A 13,955-nucleotide genomic window follows, 5' to 3' on the forward strand; every position below is an offset into this window, starting at 1 on the left:
CATGTTCCACGATAGTGGTCAATTACATCTTTCATCATATGCATGTTATGACTGTTTTGTATATAATAATGATGGAACCTTTTTACTTTGTATTTTGCAAAGTAGTATCAATAAATCATTTTCAAAATCTATTGTGTAAATTGTTTCTTGGATTTTTCTTTTATTAAGCCGCAGTCAGCAATATTCAAGCTGTATGACAGCAGGCTGTAATCAATCGAGGTTGTACAAGAAACTGACATCAGTAATTGAACAGTGCATGGTAGTTGCACCTGAAATAGTTCTTGTTATGTTTAGGGCACAGGTGGCCAAGTCGTTTAAGGCGTTGCAGTTCGTTGTGCAGAGTTGCGTCCCTTGAGCATCCCAGAAACCAATGACGATTTGATCCTGATTATGTTTCTTGGCTTGTCAGCACCATACCTGGATCATAGGTTTCACCAGAGGCCTAGTTCGGGCTTGGCTCTCACATTAAGCTGACATGCCATGATATAACTGGAATAATGGTCAAAGCGGTAAAAAATCAACTCATTCACTCACTCTTGTCATGATAAACCTTGTTTATATCTTGGTTGAATTAAAACATAAAAATGATGGTGTTTTTACTTTTGAAAATCCCTCAATTTTTGTTACCAGTGTTAATATCTTTTATTTATGACAATACATATATATTCCAACTACATAAAAAACATAACTGTATTTCATCATAATCCCTTTTAATACTTGATATAATATATATATATTTATACTTTTCTTGTCAAATTCAACAATGCAATCCAAAATTGTTGTACCATGATCTAGAAAACACTGATTTGCAATACACTAGCTCAGCTTCATGTAAAATAAGTACACAAACATGGTTAAACTCAACAACAGAATAAAACATGCGTACATTTTCCAGACACAACCGGGCATGGCAACGTTAGTTTTCACATTTCCATCATACCATGCATACTGATACACACCATCTATACCACCGGTAAGATACACACCATCTATACCACCGGTAACTTATGACAGGGATACTCAGAAACTGTATACTATAATTATGTACAGTTAACATAATTCTCGACCCTTATGGAGATGTGCTACAGAAACCAACATCTCTGGCTTCACATGATGTATATTATTTTGTGAAGGATGTTACAAACAATTCTCAAATTAAATGAAAAGGACTTCTGTGTTCTGTTCTCCATATGTTTATATATACATGTATATGTATGTACAAAAAATAAAACTGATAAATTCCGATATCAAAGGACAGGTACCTGCTTGAAATGTGACCATGATACCTTTCACTGTGACCTTAGATTTGACCTTGAACAGTCTTGAAAACCAAGAAACGAAAAAAACTTGTACATTGATGGCGATATCTGGCACATCCTGAGGTCAATCAGAGTTTGGAATCTGCAACTGTCCTGATTACACCTTCTTGGGATATAGACATGGCCAACACCCCGTCAGACCTCCACAGTCTGCCTAGGGACAGCGATCGTCCAGAACCTGAGGAACAAACAGCCATGTAATGCTGGATGATGTGGAGAAGGAACTATCAATGCACAAATGTTCATCCAGTACTCACAAATGTAGAGAATGGATGTAGAAACAAAACATGCTGCATCCCCAGGGACGCACAATAATATTCGTTGTACCTACAGCACAGTTAAGGGTGTCTCTTATTTCATCCATCAATCATGAGCACTGTCCATATGATAATTGATTCATTCCAGGCTCTAAAGTAATTATCTAAATGAAAAGTACACTACATCATTTCATTACTTTACAGAACCCTCATATTGCCTGCAAGGTACTCTAATTATTATTTGGGGTCCCCTGTACCACCACTATTTTTAAGTCAAGTTACAACAACCCTGCATGGGTGCTGTTCTGAAAAACAGGGGGCACGGGTGGCCAAGTCGTCTAAGGCGCCGCGATTCGCTGTGCAGAGTTGCGTCCCTTGGGGACGCCAGAAATCTCTGATTGTGGATTCGAATCCCGGTTCACCCCGATTATGTTTCTAGGTTTGTCAGCACCTTACCTATGCTCATGGGTTTCACCAAAGTGGTAAACGTCTGAGACCTGCATCACTTTAAGCTCCCACATTAAGCTGACATGCCGTGATATAACTGGAATACTGTTAAAAGTGGCGTTAAACCCAACTCACTCACTCACTCACTCTGAAAAGCAACCTTAGCGCTACCACTGTTGTAAGTCTATGTTAAGGTAGAAGAGTTTTGATCGCCTTACCGCAAAGATAACTTTTGTACATCCGCACCCTGGTACAAAATGCACTTGGTCTTTAATTTCTTAAGTGATCAGGTTAACAAAATAACTCAAAATACCTGTCAAACAATGGCATCATTCTTATGAAAAATGTGAACCTGAAACTAATTTTAATCTGAAAGGAACCATCTTAGGTAACGCCCATGGTTCCTGCAAAGCTTCATGATCGTAGTCTCATGACTGTAGATAAAGCCAATTTTGAGGACCAGAAAAAAGATCATGTACAAAGGGTTTGGCCTATGTAATTGATACACCTTAATGAAAGTAAAATGGCTTTGAAAACCCCCCTCACCTTTCAAATGACTATTAATAGAATAATGTGTGTTGAAGTGTTTGAGACACAGCAACAGAACTGAACCCAACCATTGTGTTAAAGGATCGAAAATAGAAGGATATTTTCAGAAATAATCTAAGGCTAAAAAAAAATAATAGTCTTGGTTCTCAGGCATTACCTGCATCATCATAAAGTCTGCCGCACGTTTTGTTTTCATTTCCATTTTCCAAAAAATATAAAAATCCTAATACTTAAACACAATGCACAAAAAAAAATGAAAATGGAAATGTAGCGGCCATAAAATTTCCGAGTCCCGTGATGGGATTCGAACCACGGACCTTCTGATCCGAGGTCAGACGCCTTGTCCACATGACCAGAGAGGTTAACCCCGTCAGCAAGCTGACAAGGTAAGGATGTCATCTGTGGGATGACTCTACGCCATGCTACAGAAACAAAAACGAAACATGCAATGAACTTTATGATGATGTTGGCAGTGCCTGAGAACCAAGACTTATTTTTTTTCAGCCTAAAATTTGTGGAATAGGTAATCAAAAACCCACTACAAAAGTATTGGTGGATTTTGAGACTGCCTTCCTTGAGCCTACTGACAAGTGTAACCACCTTGTCTAACCTTACCACAGTGAGGACTCTCCATTTCATACAGCATCCATTCATTGGCATGGAAGGGGTTGTGGAACCACATGGAGTGATCAAGGGAGGTAATGCTGAACGATGTTCCCGTCTCCGCGGGCATCAGGGCTACATCTAGCAACATGAGGTCCGACATGTAGGCGGCGGCACACTTGTGCATGTTGATGTCATCACCTGGAATAAACAGAAATATACTGATGTCACTGAACGGAACAAAGAACTTAGTTACAGTTAAATTATCTGCCCTCACCTATATGTCTGCACACTCCCATCCAGATCTCTCTGTGAGAAGCTTGGATGTCTTGTCTGTCCTTACCTATATGTCTGCACACTCCCATCCAGACCTCTCTGTGAGGAGCTTGGATGTCTTGTCCGTCCTTACCTATATGTCTGCACACTCCCATCCAGACCTCTCTGTGAGGAGCTTGGATGTCTTGTCCGTCCTTACCTATATGTCTGCACACTCCCATCCAGACCTCTCTGTGAGGAGCTTGGATGTCTTGTCTGCCCTCACCTATATGTCTGCACACTCCCATCCAGATCTCTCTGTGAGGAGCTTGGATGTCTTGTCTGTCCTTACCTATATGTCTGCACACTCCCATCCAGACCTCTCTGTGAGGAGCTTGGATGTCTTGTCCGTCCTTACCTATATGTCTGCACACTCCCATCCAGACCTCTCTGTGAGGAGTTTGGATGTCTTGTCTGTCCTTACCTATATGTCTGCACACTCCCATCCAGATCTCTCTGTTAGGAGCTTGGATGTCTTGTCCGTCCTTACCTATATGTCTGCACACTCCCATCCAGATCTCTCTGTTAGGAGCTTGGATGTCTTGTCCGTCCTTACCTATATGTCTGCACACTCCCATCCAGATCTCTCTGTGAGGAGCTTGGATGTCTTGTCTGTCCTTACCTATATGTCTGCACACTCCCATCCAGACCTTTCTGTGAGGAGCTTGGATGTCTTGTCTGTCCTTACCTATATGTCTGCACACTCGCATCCAGACCTCTCTGTGAGGAGCTTGGATGTCTTGTCCGTCCTTACCTATATGTCTGCACACTCCCATCCAGACCTCTCTGTGAGGAGTTTGGATGTCTTGTCTGTCCTTACCTATATGTCTGCACACTCCCATCCAGATCTCTCTGTTAGGAGCTTGGATGTCTTGTCCGTCCTTACCTATATGTCTGCACACTCCCATCCAGATCTCTCTGTGAGGAGCTTGGATGTCTTGTCTGTCCTTACCTATATGTCTGCACACTCCCATCCAGACCTTTCTGTGAGGAGCTTGGATGTCTTGTCTGTCCTTACCTATATGTCTGCACACTCGCATCCAGATCTCTCTGTGAGAAACTTGGATGTCTTGTCTGTCCTTACCTATATGTCTGCACACTCCCATCCAGACCTCTCTGTGAGGAGCTTGGATGTCTTATCTGTCCTTACCTATATGTCTGCACACTCCCATCCAGACCTCTCTTTGAGGAGCTTGGATGTCTTGTCTGTCCTTACCTATATGTCTGCACACTCCCATCCAGACCTCTCTGTGAGGATCTTGGATGTCTTGTCCGTCCTTACCTATATGTCTGCACACTCCCATCCAGATCTCTCTGTGAGGAGCTTGGATGTCTTGTCTGTCCTTACCTATATGTCTGCACACTCCCATCCAGATCTCTCTGTGAGGAGCTTGGATGTCTTGTCTGTCCTTACCTATATGTCTGCACACTCCCATCCAGACCTTTCTGTGAGGAGCTTGGATGTCTTGTCTGTCCTTACCTATATGTCTGCACACTCCCATCCAGACCTCTCTGTGAGAAGCTTGGATGTCTTGTCTGTCCTTACCTATATGTCTGCACACTCCCATCCAGACCTCTCTGTGAGGAGCTTGGATGTCTTGTCTGTCCTTACCTATATTTTTGCACACTCCCATCCAGACCTCTCTGTGAGGAGCTTGGATGTCTTGTCTGTCCTTACCTATATGTTTGCACACTCGCATCCAGATCTCTCTGTGAGGAGCTTGGATGTCTTGTCTGTCCTTACCTATATGTCTGCACACTCCCATCCAGACCTCTCTGTGAGGAGCTTGGATGTCTTGTCTGTCCTTACCTATATGTTTGCACACTCCCATCCAGACCTCTCTGTGAGGAGCTTGGATGTCTTGTCTGTCCTTACCTATATGTCTGCACACTCCCATCCAGACCTTTCTGTGAGGAGCTTGGATGTCTTGTCTGTCCTTACCTATATGTCTGCACACTCCCATCCAGACCTCTCTGTGAGGAGCTTGGATGTCTTGTCTGTCCTTACCTATATGTCTGCACACTCCCATCCAGACCTTTCTGTGAGGAGCTTGGATGTCTTGTCTGTCCTTACCTATATGTTTGCACACTCCCATCCAGACCTCTCTGTGAGGAGCTTGGATGTCTTGTCTGACCTTACCTATATGTCTGCACACTCCCATGCAGACCTCTCTGTGAGGAGCTTGGATGTCTTGTCTGTCCTTACCTATATGTCTGCAAACTCCCATCCAGATCTCTCTGTGAGGAGCTTGGATGTCTTGTCTGTCCTTACCTATATGTCTGCACACTCCCATCCAGACCTTTCTGTGAGGAGCTTGGATGTCTTGTCTGTCCTTACCTATATGTTTGCACACTCCCATCCAGACCTCTCTGTGAGAAGCTTGGATGTCTTGTCTGTCCTTACCTATATGTCTGCACACTCCCATCCAGACCTTTCTGTGAGGAGCTTGGATGTCTTGTCTGTCCTTACCTATATGTCTGCACACTCCCATCCAGATCTCTCTGTGAGGAGCTTGGATGTCTTGTCTGTCCTTACCTATATGTCTGCACACTCCCATCCAGATCTCTCTGTGAGGAGCTTGGATGTCTTGTCTGTCCTTACCTATATGTCTGCACACTCCCATCCAGACCTTTCTGTGAGGAGCTTGGATGTCTTGTCTGTCCTTACCTATATGTTTGCACACTCCCATCCAGACCTCTCTGTGAGGAGCTTGGATGTCTTGTCTGACCTTACCTATATGTCTGCACACTCCCATGCAGACCTCTCTGTGAGGAGCTTGGATGTCTTGTCTGTCCTTACCTATATGTCTGCACACTCCCATCCAGATCTCTCTGTGAGGAGCTTGGATGTCTTGTCTGTCCTTACCTATATGTCTGCACACTCCCATCCAGACCTCTCTGTGAGGAGCTTGGATGTCTTGTCCGTCCTTACCTATATGTCTGCACACTCCCATCCAGACCTCTCTGTGAGGAGCTTGGATGTCTTGTCTATCCTTACCTATATGTTTGCACACTCGCATCCAGATCTCTCTGTGAGGAGCTTGGATGTCTTGTCTGTCCTTACCTATATGTCTGCACGCTCCCATCCAGATCTCTCTGTGAGGAGCTTGGATGTCTTGTCTGTCCTTACCTATATGTCTGCACACTCCCATCCACACCTTTCTGTGAGGAGCTTGGATGTCTTGTCTGTCCTTACCTATATGTCTGCACACTCCCATCCAGACCTTTCTGTGAGGAGCATGGATGATAGTCTTGTCTGTCCTTACCTATATGTCTGCACCCTCCCATCCAGACCTACCTGTGAGGAGCTTGGATGTCTTGTCTGTCCTTACCTATATGTCTGCACACTCCCATCCACACCTTTCTGTGAGGAGCTTGGATGTCTTGTCTGTCCTTACCTATATGTCTGCACACTCCCATCCAGACCTTTCTGTGAGGAGCATGGATGATAGTCTTGTCTGTCCTTACCTATATGTCCACACGCTCGCATCCAGACCTGTCTGTGAGGAGCATGAGGCTTGACCCTGGCCAGGTGCATCGGGTCGATGGGTCTGACCTCCACATTCATTGGCTCATCAAGAAACATGCCTAGCATTGTTTTCCTTTTTTCAGGCAAATTTCTGCTCCTGAAGAAAACACAATGGATAGATTTAAAAACACAAGATCAATGATATCCCATCCCCACTGATAGTGCTATGTGGCAGAACCATGACAAAATCTAACACTCAGTTTGTACAAATATCCCAGTGGGAGCTGGGGAGAGCTTCTCTTCAATATTTGAACATAACCAGATAAGCTGCGTATCTGCGTAAAATATGCATCAGAAATGCAGAAATATGCAGTAAAATAAAATCCAAGCGTATCAAATACACAACAAACATTACAGATACGCTACAAAAATAAAACTTGTGCGTATCATCAAAATATTGTGAAGTAACCCTGCGTATTCAATTAGAAAATCAGCAACTTATTTTGAAATTATAAACGCGCATTCTGTCAACCTTGCCAAACTCCACGATGACAGTTACATCATGATCATTTGCCATCACACTTTCTTGTGGAAGTACCGTGGTATTTTTGATTCCTATGAAGCTCTCGAACCCACACGAAACCAGTTTCCAGGGACTAGATGAATAGTGTTGTTAAATATTTAACTTAAATACCTACATGTGTAAAAACTAGTGGGTAACAGAAATTTGAATACCCAGATAGAATTACTGATACCCAATGATTTAAAAAACACCAAAAGCTTATATGGAGCTCTGCATAACCTATCAATCTTTGGGTAGAGTACGTGGAAAATGAAGGTCTTGTCACAAGGGTAGCTACAGAAACTTGTTAAGAAAAACATTGGTGTGAAAGTTCCACATCACAGCAGTTACTCAAAAGAATCATCATCCCTACCAACGTGAGACTGACAAAATGTTCACACCTTTTAATGCTAGCGCCATGGGGCGCATGGGTAACAGAATTGTCTCTCCAGGGCATGGATTTGAATCTTTGTCAGTCTCCACAAAACTTATGCTCATGAGTTAACAAAGTTATAAATATCCGACTTGTGTCAGCTCAAGCTTTCCTCCGACATTAAGTGGTGGCATAATCCAGTTCAGATTCAGGCACTGCACATTTTCCAGAGGCAAAATAACTGACTACAAAAGTCCAGTTTCCACCTTTGCCGAACTTGGCCGGAATTTCTGGATTCGATTGTAGCTTCACCAGTGGCTATTACAAGTTATTCCCCTTCTCTGTCCCTCTTATTGACCAATCAGGTTCCACTTCTGATATCACTTGCATTTGCTTCAAAGAAAATGACAGCTAACAGTGAAGATGATCAGATCGATAATCAAGATCTATATTGTAAAAAAACAGGTCTTATTTCACGAGATTCGAAAAATTACATGTTGACGCAAAGTTGACAGTACACATACTTTGCAAATCCTGCAATTGACCAAAATCTGCATGGCAGTTTACGAATCGATATTGATTTCGTTACATGATTTTAATTAAACTATGCATAGACTTGTTAGTTGAGCCAAAACATAACTCCATAATTCCAGCCCAGTTCAGCAAGGGTTGAAACTGGACTTAAAAAGTCAGTTAACTCATTGCCTCGGGAAGATGGGCACAGCATGCACTAGCATCCAAATATATCACTGACCTCATAAAAGAGCACATTCTAATCATGAAGATCAGGTAGCCAGTATGTGTTGTCCGTGCCAATATCACACACCAGCACCTTTGGGGATGAAGCCTTTGCCAAAGCTGGACCAGTACTGGGGAACAATCTTCCAAATTATCTCTGATGTATTCAAGAACTATCTTCCTTTAAAGCTCTGCTGAAGACTGACTTCTTAAGACAGACATACCTGAAGGACATGTTAGACCTGTTCTTTCCTTAGCGCCTTTCAGTAGTTATCACTAAGTGACTCTAACTGGAGACAGGTGTTCTACAAATAATGATCATTATGAGTTAAATAGTGGTTCTGCTTAATGTCACTTACTCTAGTGCTATCTTGGCCAAGTCCATTGTGTTGAGGAGGTTGTCGGGTCCTACAGTCTTGGGCATCTTGAACTGATGTCGATAGGGGTCAGTTTCTTCCTTCTTGAAAGAGGTCTGCATCGTCAGCACTGCCTTTCCCCTCTGGATGGCCTTCACTGTGCGGCTGCAATATGTCTTGCCATCCCGCGTACGGTCCACATAGTACACAACAGGGCGATCACCACTACCTACAGTCAATCAAAAGTTTACATCAGCTGGATAAGACAACCAATGTCATGCTTTCTTTATTAACTGTTTGATTGGCATTCCAGAAGTTGACGAGTGAGTCAGTGAGTTTTTAACAGTATTCCAGTTATATCAAAGCGTGTCAGCTTAATGCGTGAGGAAAGCCCGAAGTGATGCAGGTCTCAGAAGTTTACCACTTTGGTGAAGCCACGAGCACATGTATGCTGCTGACAAACCTAGAAACATAATCGGGGCGAACCAGGATTCGAACCCATGACCATAGGTTTCTTGTGTGCCCAAGGGACGCAACTCTGCACAGCAAATAGCAGTGCCTTATACGACTGGGCCACCTGTACCCCCCAGAAGTTGAGAAGTAACTAAGAATACCGTATTCGACGTAATAAGCGCCCCGCTCTAATAAGCGCCCACTGCGATATTTTCTAATATATTGGCTAGCGTACAATCCCAATTAGCACCCCTTCCGATTGATCAATGTACACAGGACTTATTTATTCGTGTATAATACGCATGTTATATGCATTCATAGTTATGGGAAATTAAATTCTGGAAAAAATATATCTGTCGTATATAAACATTTCAGGCTGTTAGCATAAACCACGAAATTTACGATCTTTCAACTCTGTTGTTTTTCACCAAAATAATATTTTAATAAGAGCCACCTATTTCTAACCTTGAGAGCGCCCTGGGCGCTTATTATGTCGAATACGGTACCTACAACTTGATGGATAACAACTTCTGGTTTATTGCATATAGTGACATTTCGATGTAGAATCTTGCACTATCAAGCTAGAATGGATAATGAAGAAACTACATCGAAATGGTACGTTTTCTTACTTTCTTTATTAGTTGCTTTACATATTTTGTAGGGATGTCACCAAATATCATGATGTTGATAAATAAAACTTAATGTCAATACTGTATCGATACAAATGTAAAAATATTGATTCTAAATAAATATTTCACTGCCACAGAAATGTTTATATTTATTAAGATTACAATGGTGATGAGGAGGCAGAAAATTCAACAAATCTTCAACATTTATTGGATAAGCTTATTTAACATGAACTTCATTAATATAGGTCTACATAGGTCATTTTTATCTCGACACATGTATACAGAATCAGTAAGTTTTTTATTAATCGATGTTGTGATATATTGTGACACTTTTGAGTCGAAATATCAACACTAAAATGTCCAAATCTATGATACTGCTAGTTGCTGGGGACCCATTCTAAAACTGAATACAGCGAGTATTTCAGATATGTGATGGTGGCCTATAAATAATCAAGTCTGGACCCCCCAAAACAATGACTGATACCATGAGCACAGTGTTTGATCAACTACGTCCCCCAGCCTGACACGTGTGTGTGTGTGTCTGTGTGTGTGTGCATGTGTGTGTGTGTGTGTGTGTGTGTGTGTGTGTGTGTGTGTGTGTGCGTGTTGTTTAACATCACACTCAGCTACAGCAGGCTGTTAATAATCAGATCTGAACCAGTCTATCCAGTGATTGATATTGTGAGCAACGATCCACCCCATTGAGGTACACTGACATGTTATTAGCCAAGTCACTGAGCCTGATCACCCAATCCAAAGTCCCCTCTTACGACCAGCATAGCTTGCTGGGGACCACTTCTGACCCAGAATCACCATGGTCATTACCTCCTTGCAGGAAATAGCAGTGTAGGCTGTGCGCAAACTGGGACTCTGGAACTGTCTTAGCAGCCGCTACCAACGCTTGACCAATCAGCTGACCACCGAACACCGACTTTGTGTACTTGGGGTGCAATAGATACGTACTCCTGTTGAAGATAATCAAGGAATCAATGTGAGTTAATGTTGTCAATAATGTCACAGCAGTGCAACAACCAAGCAAAATATGGATCCAGCAATGACTTTTGATGATGTGAGTGAGTATGGTTGTACGCTGCCTTTAGAAATATGGCAGGGGACACTAGAAATGGGCTTCACACATAGAGCAGGTAGCTTGTTGATTCTCGACCTGGGTAGCCTGCAACCTCGGGGTATCGCGGTACTTGTCATGTACGCTAAACGGAACAAATTGCACTCACTAACCTTTATGATTATTCGTGTTCTCTATATCAGATGTCATTTATTTTATCTAACAATGCATATTTTACTGATAAAAGTTCATTATTTACATTAGTAGCTCCGAGTAAAAGCCGGGCCTCGAGCTCTGTTTGACAAGGGAGAGAACTCCATCGTATCGCGGTACAGAGAAAAGTTGTGTATTGAGGTCCGAATTGGACAAAAAGAGGACATAATTCTACCAATTACTTGGTACGATCCTGCCAGACATCAGTGATTTGCCCAGACAAGTGCAAAGACAGCACAAGTAAAATTCTAAATGTGTTATCAGCAATAGGTATTCAATGCATATTTACCGAAAAGTCAACATCAAAATATCAGAAATGATATTTTAAGATTGTTTAAAAAAAATTAGATGGCAATAATTTGTCACAAAATGGAAAAATGTTAAAAGTCAACAATAAATATATAAAAAGCACTCCTAGTATGGCCAAAGTATGTATTTATCTTTTGGTTACTAGTGAAGAACGTATTTCTAAGTTTAAAATTATGGCCCTTATGATATCCCAATAGATTCTGGGCACAGAGCGGGGAAAAATGTGCGGACTACGTAACTTCCGTTACCTCATTAGTCGCCATGAATATGCAGATGATCTAGTTCAGGTCGATCGAGAAAGTTTACTTGGGGAACTACGGGTTATATCATTGGCCATTGATAGATGGGGGTAAGGCAATATTACAAAAGATGCCAGAAATATGTATCAACGCATTAATAACTCCTAACTTACAGCAGACGGAACATTTAGAGGAAATTGAAATTGTTTACGAAGTGTGCACTTCCTGGTTACTGATTAGCATTAATAGACAGCTGCCAAGAGGCGTGTCCCGCGTGAACTATCGGAAATCACAAATGCCGCGATACGATGAATGCCGCGGTACCATGGGGTCCGAGTATACTGTCAAATTGTAGGCTATCTGAGGTACAATTAAATAAATAAACAATTCCTGTTCAGTCCACATCACGTGACTGGATGTCATCCATATCATTGTCTGGACTGAACAGGAAATGTCACAAAACTGTGAGCCTTTGTAATAAAAGAGAGAATCTGGCATTAAAATGTACAAACATAAAGATCTGGGTACAATTCATTATATGAAAGGATCCAGCTGAATATTGGTGGTACCCTGGTCAGGAACGACCAGATCATCATTAATGAATGTGAAAGGGATAATTAATTTTATCAAATAATGGACACAGCCTCTACTAGAGACCTGCCTATAAAAGAGCCCCAGCTTCTTTTTAATGGACAGAATGTATGACCTGAATTCAATATTTGAGTCGTGTAGTGGAAATCCAGGCGTCTAATCGAGGAAATACGGTATCTACTGAAAACGGCGCAATCAGCACACACCCACACCTCCCCTCACCCCACCCACACCCACCTCTCATACTTAGTCACTGCACTGCTATCCTGGGTTGTTTACAGCTGAGGTTGATACATCGCCTATTAATCACTGATTATATATTATACCGGTTACTTCGTAAATAAGACGGACGGCCTGATTTCCAGGTAGATTATCCGACAATGACATCCGATATAAGACGTACCCCCAAGGTAGCAAATCGTAAGAGCTGCGTAGCTTTTAAAAACAAACCTGTATATATTTTCGTCAATCTTATCCAAGTTCAGGAATGATTTCTTTAAGAAATCGTCTAAATCGGGTTCAGAGTCCTCCATTCTGCTATCAAGGGCAAATAACTCTAATTTACGGGACATGACATTAACATTCTGGTAGAGAACCCGTCCCAGTTTGATACATGGTATGATACAGTAGGAATGGGTCAGTACCACTGCGCGTCATAGATGCAGGAAAAAATGAAAAATGTTACATGTATTTGGGGGTCAGCAAATTATGATACAGTCCCAAGACCAGCCTCACCCCACCGACCCTCTGATAACTACCAGTCCCTTCTACTTTCATTCCGGCCGTCAACCATCATGTTGGCGCCGTCCGGCTAGTCAAATTGGTCCTCTACAGGAGCCCGGTTGTTCACAACTATTTTCCATTAAACACAATCACGTGACAATAGTTGGTTGTTATTGAATAATAATCAGTAACCGAAATTAAAATACCAGTTTTGTCATATTTAATGTCCGATTAAAAATATGTTCTTCATTGTTACCATGTAATGTGAACCTTGACATGATCCTGGAGTAGAAAGTATATAATGTAAGTACGGACGATTTACCTCTCACAGCAGTGACATGGTTGCTGCATGCATGACACCTCCAAGGTCACCCTATACTTCTGGTTATACCAACAGTGCCGGTATAGGCGAGAAATCTTTTGTTACGTGGAGAGATGTTGACACAGGATGCGCGTTGTATTATTCGTTAGGTACATTAATTGTTTTCTTAAACGTGAATCATAGAGAGAAACACACTCTATATCTCTTCGTTCTTACACAAAGAGAGTTGCATGCAACTAACAGATATCAGAGGACTTAATTCCGAATTCCCTCCTCTGATAAGCGTTAAAACCTGCAGATGGCTAACCAAATGGGGCCTTCTCCAAACCCCCAAAAGAAAAGCTGGACAGTTTTGATGGATGTCATTCCACCTATCGTTATTGATTTAAATACATGTACTACAATGACACAGGCATTGAACT

At 42.1% G+C, this 13,955-nt stretch overlaps 1 protein-coding gene across 1 annotated transcript; it reads right to left on the minus strand.

Moving 5' to 3' along the window:
• Positions 1 to 539: 539 nt before the first annotated feature.
• LOC124137954 (acyl-coenzyme A thioesterase 8-like) lies at positions 540 to 13,065 on the minus strand. Its single transcript, XM_046504416.2, has 6 exons — positions 12,939 to 13,065; positions 10,896 to 11,035; positions 8,992 to 9,217; positions 6,959 to 7,116; positions 3,188 to 3,376; positions 540 to 1,497 (listed from the first exon to the last, which is right to left on the minus strand). Exons 1-6 carry the CDS (start codon positions 13,058 to 13,060, stop codon positions 1,388 to 1,390), a joined length of 945 nt encoding a protein of 314 aa, XP_046360372.2. The 5' UTR covers positions 13,061 to 13,065; the 3' UTR covers positions 540 to 1,387.
• Positions 13,066 to 13,955: the final 890 nt, after the last annotated feature.

Source organism: Haliotis rufescens, unplaced genomic scaffold (assembly GCF_023055435.1).
Source record: "Haliotis rufescens isolate VD_foot unplaced genomic scaffold, xgHalRufe1.0.p SCAF_17, whole genome shotgun sequence".
Taxonomy (NCBI): Eukaryota; Metazoa; Mollusca; class Gastropoda; order Lepetellida; family Haliotidae; genus Haliotis; species Haliotis rufescens.